This window comes from Lytechinus variegatus, chromosome 4 (genome assembly GCF_018143015.1).
Source record: "Lytechinus variegatus isolate NC3 chromosome 4, Lvar_3.0, whole genome shotgun sequence".
Lineage (NCBI taxonomy): Eukaryota > Metazoa > Echinodermata > Echinoidea > Temnopleuroida > Toxopneustidae > Lytechinus > Lytechinus variegatus.
In genome coordinates this window covers 14,630,870-14,648,609 of record NC_054743.1, presented here as the reverse complement: position 1 = coordinate 14,648,609, position 17,740 = coordinate 14,630,870, and the positions used below count along the sequence as shown (strand labels likewise).

The window sequence follows — 17,740 nt, the reverse complement described above, 5'->3', positions numbered from 1 at the left end:
CTTTGGCATTTTTAACAGTTTAGAATGATAACATTACAAAGTGTGACAGAGTAAAAAAACAGGCATACAGCTCAACTGGGATATCTGTGCATAGAGTTGACAGCAGAGAGACAGTGCTTGAAATGATTAAGAAAAGATAATGATGATCAGTGTTTACAAATCAAGCAATTAGTGCACAGGTTAGAACTGAAGACACAAAGTCTATATTTGATTGTATCCGTGGCGTTGGAGCAACACTTTGATGATAGAGACAGCAGCTTCCTGTGGCCCATTTTTGTCTCACATGCATAGCAGAGTGAGACTATAGGCGCCGCTTTTCCGACGGCGGCGGCGTCAACATCAAATCTTAACCCGAGGTTAAGTTTTTGAAATGACATCATAACTTAAAAAGTATATGGACCTAGTTCATGAATCTTGGCCATAAGGTTAATCAAGTATTACTGAACATCCTATTAGAGTTTCATGTCACATGACCAAGGTCAAAGGTCATTTAGGGTCAATGAACTTAGACCATGTTGGGGGAATCAACATCAAAATCTTAACCTGAGGTTAAGTTTTTGAAATGTCATCATAACTTAGGAAATATATGGACCTAGATCATTAAACTTGGACATAAGGTTAATCAAGTATCACCAAACATCCTGCATGAGTTTCACGTCACATGACCAAGGTCAAAGGTCACTTGGGGTCAATGAACTTTGGCCGATTTGGGGGTATCTGTTGAATTACAATCAAAACTTTGCAAGTTTATTGATCTGACTTTTGAAACTTGGACATAAGAGTAATCAAGTATCACTGAATATCCTGTGCAAGTTTCAGGTCACATCATCAAGGTCAAAGGTCATGTGAGGTCAATGAATTTTGGCAACATTGGGGGTATTTGTTGAATTGCCATCCTATCTCTGTAAGTGTATTGGTCTAGTTCATAAAACGTGGAAATAAGAGTAACCAAGTATCACTGAACTTCTTGTGCGAGTTATAGTAGTTTTCAAAGTCAGCACTGCTGCTACATTGAATCGCGTGATGCAGGTGAGACGGCCAGAGGCATTCCACTTGTATAAAGAGTTACAACTACTGTAACTCTGTCATTAAGGCAGCTACCATGGCTCAGCAGCCAGTCACAATCAAGGTTACCATGGTAGATACAATAATGGAAAGTTACAATAGTTTAAAGTCTTTATGAAACAGGCTTTAGGAAGATGGTCAATATGTACCTCACTTAAAATGTTGAATAATGCTTTAATTAAAGCTCAAATTTTGATCTATGACTTCCTCAGCTGTTTAAATATTGATCACTTATGAGCTTTTCCTTTCCTTCCACTTAAATTGAAAACGTTCTCAGATCGTATGGGATCTCCTGACTTCCTTGGTGGCAAGATGATGCGATCCCGGAGCAGCAAGTCCATCCGAAGCAGTTCATCATCAGAGCAATCCATCACCTCACCAACCAGTGTGGGAGACCTTAGACGTATCCCTAGTGTCGAGAGATTCCTATCCATCAATTCAAATACAAGCCCCACCGAAGATAGGCTAGGTGAGTGATCCTTACCCTTCTCTTTTGGAACGTCCTTTATTCTCGGTCAGTCAGTTATCCAGTAGTCCAAAGTTTTAAATCCGTTTTTGTCCCATTTAAGAAGGAATAACTGGATTTGCATGATTCAGTGCATCCGTCTTCAGCTCAATGCTCCTACTCTCATCCACTCATTTCAATTGAAACACATGGAATATGAACAGTGGTCATTGTTACCAGGGTCACGTTTCATGCTTCATTTTGTTCCCCAAAAAGAAATAAAAGCATTAGAATTAATTTTTTTTTTTATATTCATAGAATGAGTTGAAAGAAAATTGATCTGAGCTACTTAGCCACCAATCTGAATCTGTGACCCTATGGCCCGTATTCTGATAGCAGGTTAACTTAAACTCAGGTTTAAAGTTTTGGTTTATATAGATTAATCACTAACAGTAGAGATATCATATTTCAGTTCATTTGGCTCTCAAATCATTCATAATTGTCAAGGAAATATAAATAGATGATTGTCTTCACCATCGATGAATAAGGAAAGAGCACATGTAAACATAAGAAACATACAACTTGATAAAAATTTTGACACTTTTGGCTTCCCATAATATTAGCACAGAGTTAGACCATGGTCTAAGATAAACCTGACTTCAGAACACAGGCCTATGTGTTTACACAATCCTTCATATTTCTATGATTCTAAATGCTTGTGTAGCTTTAATAATCATCTCCCCTTTCATAATTAGGATGGGTAATACTTTAGAAGTATAATTGTTTCCTGTTGTGATGTAAATATCACTCTTTTAAATATCTAAGCTCTCAATTTTGACTCACATCTACAGATCCTGGTTTCCCTCGCTATGACAAGCGTTGCAGCCCCAACCCCACCTCCTCTCCCTTGCCGTCCAACCACGTATTCCGTGCCCTCTCCCGCGACCCTGAATACGCTCCCCGCACCGCCAACAACTGCGCACCTCCCGGTGCTGCGTGTCAGAAGAGGGACAGACGTTCCCGCAAGGTCCAGGCGTTGGAGCGGTTGGAGCAGGCTCGTAATGATAAGCTACAGAGGGTATCCATGATAGGAAGGATCAGTGATCAACATAATAATCATGAGGTGGTCAATATTAACTGTAAGAAGGTGACCTTCAGGTGGCAGAGGGGTTTCAAGATCGGTGAGTTATCTTGTTTCATAATAAGTGATCCAATTTGATGCCATTCGTGTAGAAATACTTTTTCATGAAATTTCTAATAGGTGATAATAAAGATAACTACAGTTCAGCTGCTTACATATCCATTCCAAAGAATGCTCAAGGCATGTGTCATTCATATAAATTATAAAAAGAAATAAGTATGGAAAGAAATGAAATTATATTTTAATAAAAAGTGAAATAATCATAGATTCAGTGATAAAACAGGTCAAAGTTTAAGAGAACTGTCAGAAATTGCTCTTCGAGAAACCATGAGGGTAAGATCATTTAGATGGTATGAAACAATTTGGAAAATGTGAGATTAATTTCAGGAACGTAATATAAAAGCTTAGCAATTGATCATGAAGCTGATTTTTATGATTGATAGAATTGGTCATTGCATGTGATCAATTTTAAAAATCAGTCGCATGATCAGTTACCAAAGCTTATGTTGTGGGGGTACTGGTCTATCTAACAGCAGGAATGCCAATAAAAAAAAAAAATGATATCTTGGTAGCTTAATTGTTCAGTCTTGTGGATTCAGACATTGAAATTTGAAATCTTTTTGGTTAGGCTTTCAAAATGGGCTTACGTGGAGCGTTATGGCCCAGTGGATTAGTCTTCGGACTTTGAAACAGAGGGTCGTGGGTTCGAATCCCAGCCATGGCGTAATTTCCTTCAGCAAGAAACTGATCCACAATGTGCTGCACTCAACCCAGGTGAGGTAAATGGGTACCGGTAGGAAATAATTCCTTAAAAAGCTGTGTGCGCTATGAACGCCTAGCTTAGCCGGGTAATATAGGAGCGCCTTGAGCACCTAACAAGGTGGATATGAGCGCAATATAAATACCCTATATTATTATTATTATTATTATAACTGAATTTTTTAATCTTTGTATTCCTTGTCTGAAGGTGAGGGTCAATTTGGAACAACGGTATACTCCTGCATCAATATGAATACTGGTGAAACACTCGCAGTCAAAGAGGTAAAGAACTGCTCATCAACACTACTGTCTCCTAAAACTTTATTACAAACATATTAGGACTTGCAGAGAGACATCTTTTAAACTGTTTCCCGCTACATGCAACCACCTTTCATCAATGATGCCTTCTTCTGTTCACTGTGGTTGACACTTAACATATTAGAAGCACTGCCTAATTGTATTATCCATACAATGTTCTAATGTTATACTGTGTCTTTGTAAACTTAGATTTTGTGTAACCTTAGATTTTGTGTAACCCTTTCCATGCGTATTGCGCACCAATGCTTTGGGCCATGCGAACTTTGCATTGTACGCTCTAACAAACAATCCATTGTTTCTCTCCCTGAGAACAATCCAGCACAGAGGGGTTCATGGCCCAGCACTCAAAGAATTAATTGATTTTGAATTTACATTGGATTTATTGAGTAAATTATCATTTGCGCTTGTGCTTATTGGAGGTGGTTGTGTAGACATTCCTTTCATTAAAATATAGGAGACTTGTCTCCAAGGAAATATCTTTCATATTGTCTTGCCCTCCCTCCCCCCCCTTATCAACCTACCCGGTTGCCACACCTAATCCAGATACATATAACGGGAAGTGATGTCAGTTGTTTATATATGATGAAATTTGATACTTTACTTTAAAAAGAAATCATTGGATTGTCCAGGATTATGAATGGGAATGGGAGAATCGATTCAAGAACCACAAAGTCACAAGTAATAAAAGACCTATAGGTCTAAGAAATATCTTTAGCACTCTTCCAATTTAAAGCTTTGCTCTAAAAATTACAATCAAACCTGCTTTAGCAACATAATATTACTCCGTCTACATCCATTCAATTGTTGAAATGTGTGTTAATAAAGGAACTTTTCCATGAAAAACATCTTGTATCGCTTGGGCAGTCTTAATTGACAGGTTTTACCATAAAATTAATAATTCACCTGCTATGTTTTGCTTTTTCCATTGCAGATGCGATTCCAGAGGAACGACCATCAGGTGATCCGGGATATTGCTGATGAGATAAAGAACCTTGAGGGGATCCGTCATGCCAACCTTGTCCGTTACTATGGTGTGGAGATACACAGGGTGAGATATGATAGTCCCATCTATTTAAAATGAAGGATGCAAATGAGTAATTCCATAAAATAATCAACGTTTTTGTACGTCCCAACCCAATTTTTTTCAATTTCCCCTTCACTTTACTAACTGCTCATGACATAATGATTTAATAGCATTACAACTTTTTGTATGAAATAGAAAACAGAAACAGATTCGTCTCAGGAAGGTCCCACATACATGTATTAGGCGTTGGCCTGTACTTTATGGAAATACCTAAATATAATAGCATGAGAGACGAATATGATATGTATGTTATTCTTTTCTTGTAACTGGGTGACTTCTACATGTGACATGTTTTAATTCCATTTCTTCATAGTGAAGACTGTTTTATATTGCTGTGATAGCTTTCCCTTGAATCTTTTGATCTCATGACTGTGTCTTGCACTAGAGTATATCAGACTTGGAGTATTGTTATGGATATGTTGGAAGATATTAATGAGGATTTTTGTAGTACATTTTTGAATGAGGACTTGCATTTTTTCTGATTTTAGAAAAAAAATTAAATAAAACTTAGATCTAATATTTCCTTGATGAGTTAGCTGGGTATTCTTACTGCTTGTAATTTCACCAGCAGCACTGCATTAACACTTTCATAGTGTCATTTCACTGCATAGCATCACCTCATCGGGAGAAAAAATGTAGAGATTAATTGTACCCCATCTATTCGTTTGGACTATCATAAAGAGCTTGTCTGAAATATCTGATGCTATTCCATATGTGGATTACAATTTTTTTTTTCTTCCATCAGGAGGTTGAATGAGAAACCAAATTAGATAAAGTAATTCCTTGTTCTTTGATTTATTATTTTGGATATTATTACCGATAACAATCCTATTAGTGAAGTTTGATAATGCCCCCATCTTTTGCAGTGTCCACCAAATCGCCAGGACTGGAGTCAATATGTAAGACGCTATCATAGGAAGTCATGTATATAAGACTCTTGTTGCATAACACTAATGAAATAATGATCTTGCATGCTGCTATAGAATGCCATTAGAGCTCTCTCTTCAGGATGTATAAAATGATATGAATTTATTATACCAAGAGTATATAGAATTTATTTTGAAATATTGCTTGTATGTTCCAAAATAAAATTTTTAACTTGACCTTTACTGTATAGTTATGTATAATTTTCCTTTCCCTTTTCCTTCCATAACTTTGTTTTCAATGGGCATCATTATGCTGCCATGATTAATGCAAGAAGTATTGATTATGATTACAAAATAATTCCTTTTTTCGATGAAAAAAGATTATAATGTTATGCCCTGCTTGAATGGAGTAATGCAGAAATCTTTGAATGTTTTGTAATTGTGAGTAAAATGCATTGCTTACTCAACTGACTAACATACTAATAAAGGCTAGAGCTATTTTCTCAAGTACTAAATAGTCGCTTTGTTTGAGCTCATCACTTACAACGGGCAGAGTCTAACCCTACAGTATATTTGCAACGTGTCACAGACTAACATGATATAGATAATTTCAATGACCTGATAGTGAATATTGCATTTGCATTGTTACAGGAATTAATACATGAAATAAGCATGAGTGCATGGAAATTTGCATAAAAGTACAGCAGGAAATGTAAATGTTATGTAATGTATGCATGTGTTATCTTAGAAATTCCAGCTCTACAATAAAATAGTGATTTAAATGAGATCAAAGCGTATATATGTAATTTATAGTCTGTATAAAATGACATTATTTACATCCATTTAAGTATTGTAATTAATTGGAATTACGTGTAGTGATAAGAGATGAGATTGTTATTCCGCATTTATAAATCAAGAAATAAACCTTTAACCTATTTTTCTATTCAATCAATTATTTGAATGTTATTCCATGTATTGCATCCTATGGTTAAATAAATATTTTATTGTATTAATAATTCAGCTATTATTTTTTTTCAGTTCACAAATTATTTGTGCATAATGTTTTTTTCTTCTATCTTGGTTTCTTTTTTTCCTGTTTCCATTTTGTTTTCTTGTTTTCTTTGTTATTATACTGTCTTACTTTTTATCCTGTTGCAATGTATTTTCCCTGTTTTTCCTCACTCCCCCATTCTACATGTTGTGCCTCCCTCCCTCTCTTCCCTATCTCTTTTCATGTCCTCTCCTTTCCTTTCTCTCCTTTTCTTTCACCCTTCCTCTCTATCCCTTACACTCTCTCTGCCTTCTTTCACTCCCTCCCTTAGTTCCTCTCCTCTCTGTCTATGTTTATCTCCATCACATCTCCTTTATTTCTTTGGTCCTTTAACGTTTTATATTCTTTTTCTCCTTCCACCTTTAATGTTTTATCATTATTTTTTTTCCCTTCCACTAATAACCCCCCCCCCCTGTAGGAGGAGCTGTTGATCTTCATGGAGTACTGCGACGGTGGGACCATAGCTGAGGTAGCCAAGACTGGTCTACCAGAAGAGATGATTAGACAGTACACCAGGGAGGTTACCATAGCGATCAGTGTCCTCCATGATCACAATATCATCCACAGAGATATAAAAGGTAGACTAGTAAGACATTTTCTTTTGATAAAAGATTAGAGCATAATAGATTATTCAAATTCGACTGTTTAGATTAAAGAGGAGAGCATGAGACAGGTTATATTCTTCAAACAATGATGGGAGAAGAGGTAAAATATGAAATTTCAATATGAAGACAAGATCGGTAAAGAGAAATGATGAGGTGAACTGAAATAATGGAGAACTATAACTTTTCAACGAGACAAACAAGTAGCAGAACTTTTACTAATTGTATCCATATGAAAAGTTAGAGCCAGTTGAAAAAAATAGAACCTAAAAGTAGCAAGCAAATTGTCATTTTATCCTAATCAAGAGATTGAAAAACACAAAATACAAAATTTAGGTTTGAGGATTGTTAAGTTTCTTCACTGTCAGGGCAAAAGAGAAATTCTTCAAAAACATTTTTTCCCTCTTTTATCTAATTGTGATATAGGAGCAAATATCTTCCTGCTCTCTGATGGTCATGTGAAGCTAGGAGACTTTGGTGCTGCTATTAAACTCAAGACACATAACACAATGCATGGTGAGGTTAATACCACCATGGGAACAGCCGGTAGGTATCTTATTCTCTATTGCTTTCATACTCTTTCTAATTATACTCATTCAATCAGAAATATCAATTTTTGTGGTTTGTTTTACCGCTGTGGATCACCACTCACATATTTATTATTATATTTATCACATATTTATTCATGGTGGCATTTTTTATCAACCAGGTCAGGACAAACGTGTATGAATACTCATTCTTTTCAGTAATACAACCATAGACTTATTATGCATTTAAAAAAAAGGAAACCTCAAAATCTTCACCAAATTTCTTTTTTGTTAAGATGAACATTTATTTCCTAACTTGTGGAATGGTTTCAGGTGTGGAATAAAAACTTACATTTTATCACCTCATGGTATCAGGTGATGAGACAAACTCAATTTCTTTTCTGCTTCACTTCCGAAAGATAACTACATCCAGCTTGCCTCTAAAGTAATAGTCTGCCCATCACCTTCACTAACAGAGATTATTTGCTTTTAATACACTAAGCTATGCACAAAATGCATGAACGGACACAGAAGTTAGATTATAAATGACGCATCATGTGCTATTAGCTACATTCTATTTCAAACCCATTTTATGAATTACATTATACATGTACCCCATGTTGTTCATTTCACACTCCCTCAACTGTGGAAGAAACTTCTCAATAATGTTAAAGAATGATCTTCTCATGATCTATTCAAGTGCATGTTAAAGTCTCACCTTTTCCAAAGATCAATTTAATCTTCCAAATTAGTGATGTAATGTAGGAGTTCCTAGTCACATATTTGTATGATAGATTTCAATATGTGATTGTTTCCTTTTTTCTTTCTTTCTCATTCTATCATTCAGAGCACTAAGAGACTTAAATGTAAATTGGTAAGGTATGGTATTAATTGAATCATGCATCGCAGTCACATATACTGCATTGTACATGGATAATTTGCTCCAGACAAAAATTGAACATTATAGATTTTGTTCTTCCTATCTCAGCTTATATGGCCCCAGAGGTGATCAACCAGACAGGGAAAGGAAAGCGTGGCTATGGCAGGCAAGCTGATATCTGGAGTCTGGGATGTGTAGTCATTGAGATGGTTACAGGCAAGGTAAATAGATGATTGTAATTTGGTTTGTTACTATTGCTACTGCTGCTACTGATACTACTAAACTGATGTTCATATAGTTCATACTCCATTGAAATTGTTCTATGCGCTTTACATACAGCTTTCCAGTATTACACTTCAACATAAATATTTATAAATACACCTTCATAGTGATCAAAGTGTGAAGGACTACACATTCTTCATATTTTCATCTGTGGCATTATAAGAAAACAAAAATATTTTTTGGTATATGAAGTCAACATTCATTTCATGTTGCCAGGGAATATGTTTTTGGGGTTTTGCATTGCAATTGTTCTACATTTTGTAAAGACTGCTACAGAAAAGTCTTTTGTAGCAGATTTTTACATAGGTCTGTACAGAATTTTAATAGTTGACAGCTTTCCTCTTACGACCAAAAAATGTTAATCAAATTCGGTCAGGCAAATTATTCCCTTGTTGCACTAAACCAGAAATGCTTTTATTTATTTATAATCTAGTAAATGTACATGTATTTTGTAGCAATGCTCTTCAAAAAGATGTTAAATGCATGCATAACGCAAATATGAGCTTTACTCAGTATGATGAAAGTTACTTATACGATTTAGGTCTCGTAGTTGGATTTGAATGTAGTGTATATGTAAATGATTTTTTTTAAAAATCAAAATCATGTACATTTTCAAACCACCTGTAAAATGATGGATTCTTTGGAGTCAAAAGTAGTACTATATTTTAGAGGCTATGGTTTGCAGAAAAAAATTGTAGAGTAATTTACCATTATCTCTTTAGAAGGTATATAATTTGAAATGTCTACAGTTCAGGTCCCATAATGGGTTCCTGTTCACATACTGTATACGTAATTGATTTGTTAAAAATATACATTGTATATCTACTCATGTGATTTTTAATCTAATAAATAGATTGAATTGAAATTAAAATCATGTGAAATAAGTTGAAATCTCACTAGAAGTTTTCTTCACTTTCTCCCATCTTTTCCTTTTCACTTTGACCATTACAGAGACCATGGCATGACTATGACCATGAGTTCACTATCATGTACAAGGTAGGCGAGGGTGCTGTTCCTCATATACCGGAAGCAATGAATCCTGAAGGGAAGGACTTCCTATCTCGGTGTCTGAAGCATGATTCGTCCAAACGTTGGACGGCAAACAAATTGCTGGATCACCCATTTCTTAAGGTAAGATATATGAGTTTATACTGTATTAGAGAATATTTTATCCACTTAAATGAAATTTATATAAGAGTGAGTAATAAATTGTAACTCGCAGTATAAAGCATATCTAAAAGCAAATCGTCTGGAACAGTCAATTTTCATCAGACCTTTTAACTTCTGTTTCTTTATTTCATGTGACAGTTGTGCCCAATAATAATCTTTAATTTGTGTTTGCCAGGTTGATCAATATTTCCTGCTCAAATTGAAATATTCATCTGTAATATTCTTTTTTTTTTGTGTGTGTAATTTTACGTGTATTTTGTCCTTAATTTCATTGTAAATTAATGCTTATTTTGATAGTAAATGACTTTCATTATGTTGACCATGGTAGTATCTCTGTTAATACATTTTTTATAGAATATTCAGTGTTGGGTCTTTATTCCAGTTTATTACTACTTTATATGAATGTGTATGTCCTAAAACTCTTATTGTATGGATGCTATGATATTAAAAAACATGCAATTTTACAGGAAATTTTATTTTGATTAGGATCTGACCAAATTGAAAAGAACTGCATATTTTTTAATTAACAGGGAAGAAACAATTCTTAATCTCGGAATGGAATAAAAATAGCAGGATGTAATGATTATTGGATATTGTGTCATATTTATGAGATAAGTGTTCAAAAGGCCCTTACATGTATATAGAAAAAGTTACCTTGGGAGGGTTCTGAATACCTCATAAATTTCGAGATTTTCAAAAGAAAATTCAAGGCATTAAAGAAAAATTGGTCATTCCCATTATTGAATCTTTATGAAAGCTTTAGACAGGCTTTAATTTTTAATTTGTGGAGCGTTGTGGCCCAGTCGATTAGTCTTCTGACTTTGAAAAAGAGGGCCGTTGGTTCAAACTTGCCATGGCGTAATTTCCTTCAGCAAGACATTTATCCACATTGTGCTGCACTCAACCCACGTGAGGTGAATGGGTACCGGGTAGGAAGAAATTCCTTGAATGCTTGAGCGCCTAGGCAGCCCAGCTAAAGCTGGGGTAATAAGAAAAGCAGGGCCCGCTTGGAGAACAGTTTTCAGAACTGAAGTGGCTTGCCTAGGTAATTATACCTATATTATTATTATTTAATTTCTTCACTCCCTTTTCAGGTTGCTGCTGGCCATATCGAAGAGGAAAATGAACATTAGTCACATTACCTTCTCTTGCTGGGACATCCCCATGGAGTGGAAAAAGTGCATACATTTTCTGTGGTCAAGTTAGAATCTTGTTCTTCTTTGGTCACTTCATAAGTCCAGTTCGGTGAAGGATAAAGGTCTGGCTTTGGTGTTGAAAGACTCCAGGGCCCGTAATACAAAGCTTTACGATGAATAGCAAATACGAAAGAATGCTTCTGATTGGTTACCGGTCAGTATTTTGAGTAAATGCGCGTGTAACAATGATCTTGATTGGCCATTTCATTTAGCGATTGATCGCTAATCTTTGTGTTACGCTCCCGACAATATGATTACTGGGGTAATAATATATCTGTATATCACATAGAGATATTGTTCTGTTGCGTGTAATACATGAGCAGAATGTCATCATTATCAGTATATCCTCATTCGATGTGTAAATCATTTAAATGCAAAGGATGCAAGCTTTGGTTTCAATTCTCACTTGATTTTGATGTTTTTTGAGAATTTGAATGAAGATAGAAAAGATGAGTCAAGACACAAAATCTTGAATTTTTGCTCAATTTGTGAGGAATTGATCTTTGAAAAATGGTCAATAATCTATCACAGTTTCTCACGGTTTTTAAAAAATATGGGGCCTGTTGCATAAAACTTTTTACTCTGGTAAAAATTGAAAACTAAGGTTTGTCTGATTTCTGCCATAATAAACACAGGGCAAAAACTCTGGTAAAAACAACCTGAGTTTTCTCAGATTAAAAGTTTTATGCAATGGGCCCATGGAATAATGAGAGAAGGCTATGCTGGTATCAAACCATTTTGAAATGAAATGGAATGTGAGTTATGCCATGATAAAAGAAATGTTGCCATTCTGCGTGTTGTTAATAAAGAGAAAGTGCAATATGTTAAATATGTTTTAGTCACTGATAATTCAAATATTGAGACTTTTGAATGGTAAGGCAATTGAATTACAAATTATATAAATACCATATTAAATAAATGCACCTCTGTTGATAGATTTTAAAAATCATTTGTTTAACAAGGCATGCTTTCATGTGACAAATATGGCTTAGTAGTGCCAAATTTATGTTCATCTGATAAAAGATGAAATTTGGTTATAAACTTTATGGAACATTGGTATCGGTTTTGCAAGCTGTTTTGTTATATATGAAGAATTAAACCAAACTTCTTTTTATTGTACATTGGAAAATTATTCAACATCATCTTGATCAAACTGTTGATTTTAAATTAGCAACTAGCATGCTTTGTACATTGCCATTCTATTTTTGAACACGTGAGAAACCTGTTTATCTCTGAGACCTTAATTATGAAAAAGTATACCTTCTAACATTTTCTTTCTTTGTTTGGACTAGACTTTTAAATGGTTTCTGTTAATCTTTAAAAGATATGAAAACTTCAATGATCCTTCCCTTATAGTCACAAGTTCTACTAATTGCAGATCAACAGAAAAAATAGATCAATTTTTCGCGTGTTGAATGAATGTGGGGTGTTAAAATTTTTAACTTGTAAAAAACATATTTTCATATTTTAATTGATGTACATGTATAAGCCCATGAATTATAATCATTAAAGGACAAGTCCACCCCAACAAAACTTGATTTGAATAAAAAGAGAAAAATTCAACAAGCATAACACTGAAAATTTCATCAAAATCGGATGTAAAATAAGAAAGTTATGGCATTTTAAAGTTTCGCTTCATTTAAAAAAAAAACAATTATATGCACATCTCGGTCGGTATGCAAATGAGGAACTGATGACATCACCCACTCACTATTTCTTTTGTATTTCATTATATGAAATATTTTTATTTTCTCATCATTTTTCATGTGAAATAAAGTTTCATTCCTCCCTGAACATGTGGAATTCCATTATTTTAATATTTTGTGCTTCAGGCAAGGAGGTCCTAATCGTCATATTCCTAAAAATTGAAAATATTGTATAATTCAAACAATAAAAAACAAAAGAAATAGTGAGTGACATCATCGACTCTCTCATTTAGATGTAACTGGCTCGTTCATATAACTATTTTGTAAAAACTAAGCGAAACTTTGAAATGTCATAACTTTCTAATTTTACATCCGATTTTGATGAAATTTTCAGCATTGTGCTTGTCTGATTTTTCTCTATTGATTCAAATGAACTTTTTTCTGAGGTGGACTTGACCTTTAAGAAAATAAATTGTGAAATTCAAATTTTTATAGGAAAAACCATAAAAAGAACCAACCCTGTAAAATTGTAAATAAATGTACCTGACATCACAATCATAAGGTATGTAACATACAATCAGTATTATAAGTACATTAGTGGCACTCAACAAGTATTTTACCTCTTTATACACTTTTTTCAGGTTAAGAATAATGAAGGTACAACGTTTAATTGAAGAAAACACATTTACCCCATAATATGCACCCCAAAACTAATATCTTATTGGATTGGAAGAGAATGAGAAAACTGATAACTTGTTATGTACATTGTATTCAAAATAAAAGGTGCATGTGAATATATAGTGTGCAATTACCTTCTAAATCATATTTTCACAAGAAGTTTTTAGTTTGTAAATACAGACTCCTATCTCTGTGCAAGGAATCACACATCTGATATTAACTTTTATGTGAGAAATTGCAAATACATGTGCCTGTCATTTCTTTTCAATACCTGATATATACAATTACACTGTCTGGTCCCTTTTATCATTTACAAATGGTTAAAAACAGAAATAATTAACTTATTGTGAAATACATTAGTGATTCTATACTAAATATATAGATTATCTCCTTAATATTAATACTTGCCTCATAATTATTATGCATACTTGCATGGACTGAAAGCAAACAACAAAAATAGCGAAACTGATTAAGAATTTTTGTTTTCATTCATTTTACTGAATATGTAGATTTATGATGGGAAATGAATGAGAGTTTTTTTAACACTATATATGTTTCAAATCTTATTCATTTCATTGTAATAATAAAATGGTACATGTGCCAAGGAGAGAGGGAAATGATGAAAAAATGTATTTCTCTTACCAGCTAAAATGTTCTGTATTAAAATTTATGGTTGAATTATCATCATTGCTAGAGATATACTCTATGAATTTATGACCATTACCAACACGTAAACATTTGCCACTCTGTGCCTCAAACTGCCCTTTTTAATGCTAGCTGAGACAAATTAGTCTAGATATTTTGTATTTTAAAACTTTGCCATTGAATTATCTGCCTTTGATAAATTTAGATTTATTTTGTACAAGTTAAAGACAGAGATGTTCTAAAAATGTACAGGTGAAGTTTGGTAGAATTGTCTAAGGTCTAAGTACGGGGGGGGGGGGGGGGGGTTAACATATAGTGAATTGTTACCAAAGTCATGCTTATGATATTTGACACGTAATCGCATTGATTGATATGCAGTAGGGTGCATCTCAATAGCGTAATTTGACTGATTTGGTGACATGTTTTATACTGGGCGCTACTTGGATTTTAAGTGCAACGTAAATCACACTTAGATCTTTGTGAAACACACCTCCTTCTGGAATTACATGTACATTTCTTCATCTTCTGCACATTAATGAAGGGCTACACATATACTTGTTACACAGGCTGCCTTATTTTGATTGAAATTTAGCTGCAGAAGGAAAGTGAACTTCATGAGCACAAAATGTATTTTGTACAGCATGCAAAGAAATAGGGAGAGATTTGTATTTGTTAGCATAGTTTGAGAGAATAGGACACTGAATTGAATTTACACACTGAATTGTTTGAAATCAATGTACAGTTGTTTATAAAAAAATACACCATACCACATGTACATGAATCACTCATACAAATAATCATGCATTGACCTTTGAAACAAGGATCACGTATGTTTACATTTTCATGTTTATCAACACTGTTCAAAGTGTGTATAATGTGCCATATGACCTATATATGAGCAATATGAGCACATCAAATAGAAAACTAAGGAACAGAGAACTTTGTTGGATATAACATTCTCAGAGCTGCCAAGTTGTACGGATTTTCGGTATTTAGTACTGAAAAAATGAGAAGAATACTGATGGTTTCATGCAAAATACTGAATTCTTAAGTTTCAGTTTAATGTGTTGTCCTATGATATTTCTTTCAAAATACTGATTTCCTCACCAAAATACTGATTTTCAGCTTTAGAAATACTGAAATGTTCTTGTTCAGGTTAGCAGCTCTGCATTCTATGAATCCTGTAATGAAATGATTCCTTGGACACCATTCATTTCATGAGAGTACAAACTGAATTATCAACTGTGACAATTTCAATTAAAACTAATAAAACCTTGCTTTTAATTTGTTGAGAAACACTGGTCTTACCTGAAACTGTCAGAGAATCACAAATTGTCAGCACTGGGGTCTGTTTCAGAAGCAGTTGCATATGAAAAATGAATTGCAAATCCAAAATACTCAATTCTGATTGGTTAAGAATCAAGATGAGTTTGATTTATGGAGTTGTGTTCGATTTCAACTCTTTGTGCAGCATGCCCTTGAACTGAGTTGCTGATGATCTTTATAATGCATGTTCTTGAAAGTAACATAGAGCACAATATGGTCTACACATTGTACATTGGATGATTAGTAGCTCTTTATTCATGCAGATTTAATTTAAGTGACATTCAAATTATGCAATGATATTGTCTTGACAGAATATAAGGGCACAATAGGTGATTTCAAGTTCAGTGTTGACCTTTTGGTGTTGGTGTTGGGACAATATGGTCCCGAAAAGTCACTCACTAGTTGTTGAGATGTCAATAATGTGATCTGGCTCAGTTTACAAACTCAGAATAGATTTTGGAGCTAGGGGAAGCAATCCAAATTTCAACACCAACACCTACCAAATCACCCATTGATGAGATGTAGAGCAAAAGAAGATGACAAAAATTATCAATTAATTGTACGATTGTGTAAAGGTTGAATCTGGCAGTTCTTGGGATGAATGTTTGTCATGGTCACAATGTGTAATAACTCTGAGACTAAATAGAACGTTTAGCTCACATTTCTATGGAATGCCTGTTTTCATCTTTTTCTATTATCATGACAACTCGAGGTATTGTCTTGCCCTCACTATACCGCTGCATTTATACCAACTGGTCCAGTAGTGTATACATCTAGATCCAGACATGAAAGATAATGTACTGTATCAACAAGTTCAATGAATTCCTCTTTATACATGTATGTTTCCCATTTAAAAAAATTGTTTAAAATGAATTTTTAAAACACTTTTACTGCAGGATCAAAATAATTTGTATTTAATGAATACCTGTAAGCCAGGGATGCCAGTTTTCAGGCAAAAGCCTGAATTCAGGCTCTGGCAATTTATTTTCAGGCCATAGTTATAGCATTTTTGTGTACAAAATATCGTATTCTAAGTGATTTTCAGGCCCTCTGATCAATTCCAAGTGGCATCCCTAGTAAGCTTGTAACATGGTGCTATTATAGCTCCATGCTTGTAATAAGCACGTCATAAGAATGTGGTATGAATTCACCTAAGATTGATTAAATCAATTTTAGGAGAATATCGCCTACATGTAATTGTACTTGGCTCACTCGGGGCCAGTGAAAGGAGACTGCAAGACTAGCTGAGGTTTATTCATAACCTATATGTAAAAAAGTATGCATTATGCACATGTAGTTATACAATATGCACTTTATTGATAACATCTGGCTTTATTTTCTGACCACCAGTCTTTTGACCGGTCAGATGTGTATGATGAACAGTATTAATACAAATAATATGATTTATTTGCAAAGGTCAATGATTTGTTAGTGCATGTTTTACACTAATTTTCATCTTCCCTGTGAATGAAAAGGTTAATAGTGTTAGGTATTATTTTTATCATCATTGCTTGAATCATTTCCCCTTTCATGCTTCCATGCTTAAAATCAGCTGATATTGTTATAGACCTTTATATGCATATGACATCACAATCTCATAGCGCCCTCCCTCAAAGAATGTGTAAATGGAGTTGTCAGAGATGGGCCAGCTAAAGATCATCAATGCATGCAAGGCAATGGCTTCAGCCACTAAGATGGCTGTGCAATGACATCAATGTGTAAGGTCTATTGGGAATTTATAAAACCGTTCAATTTTATCAGCTTATGTGAAAGTCAAATTGTTATTCTATTGAATTATTTTTCAGCATAAAAAAAACAAGAAAAAATGGCAAGAGCTGCTCATAGATATTAGAAGTCCATTTGAAATTAATGCTTCCAGACATAATAATAATGTGTTTAATGAAGATGAAATGCTGCATTGGTAATAGGAATTAGTTGGTTAAAACACTTCCTGATTTCTTTGAAATCATTATCCTATTCACTGTTTTGAAATCAACTAGCCTCCACTTTGTAAAGTAGTTGTGACTTCATTGTACTGTCTCCTTTTTATTATAAGTTA

The 17,740-nt window shown here is 34.2% G+C and overlaps 1 protein-coding gene across 1 annotated transcript in view; it reads left to right on the top strand.

The window, feature by feature from the left end:
* LOC121413463 (mitogen-activated protein kinase kinase kinase 4-like) overlaps window positions 1-11,779 on the top strand; it is a 35,935-nt gene extending 24,156 nt beyond the window's left edge. Inside the window, exons 16-24 of the mRNA XM_041606281.1 lie at window positions 1,343-1,534; window positions 2,362-2,691; window positions 3,619-3,692; window positions 4,660-4,776; window positions 7,148-7,307; window positions 7,758-7,877; window positions 8,847-8,959; window positions 9,972-10,151; window positions 11,285-11,779. Coding sequence (XP_041462215.1) covers window positions 1,343-1,534; window positions 2,362-2,691; window positions 3,619-3,692; window positions 4,660-4,776; window positions 7,148-7,307; window positions 7,758-7,877; window positions 8,847-8,959; window positions 9,972-10,151; window positions 11,285-11,323 — 1,325 coding nt within the window. The 3' untranslated portion in view covers window positions 11,324-11,779. The remainder of the gene's footprint in view (window positions 1-1,342; window positions 1,535-2,361; window positions 2,692-3,618; window positions 3,693-4,659; window positions 4,777-7,147; window positions 7,308-7,757; window positions 7,878-8,846; window positions 8,960-9,971; window positions 10,152-11,284) is intronic.
* Window positions 11,780-17,740: the final 5,961 nt, after the last annotated feature.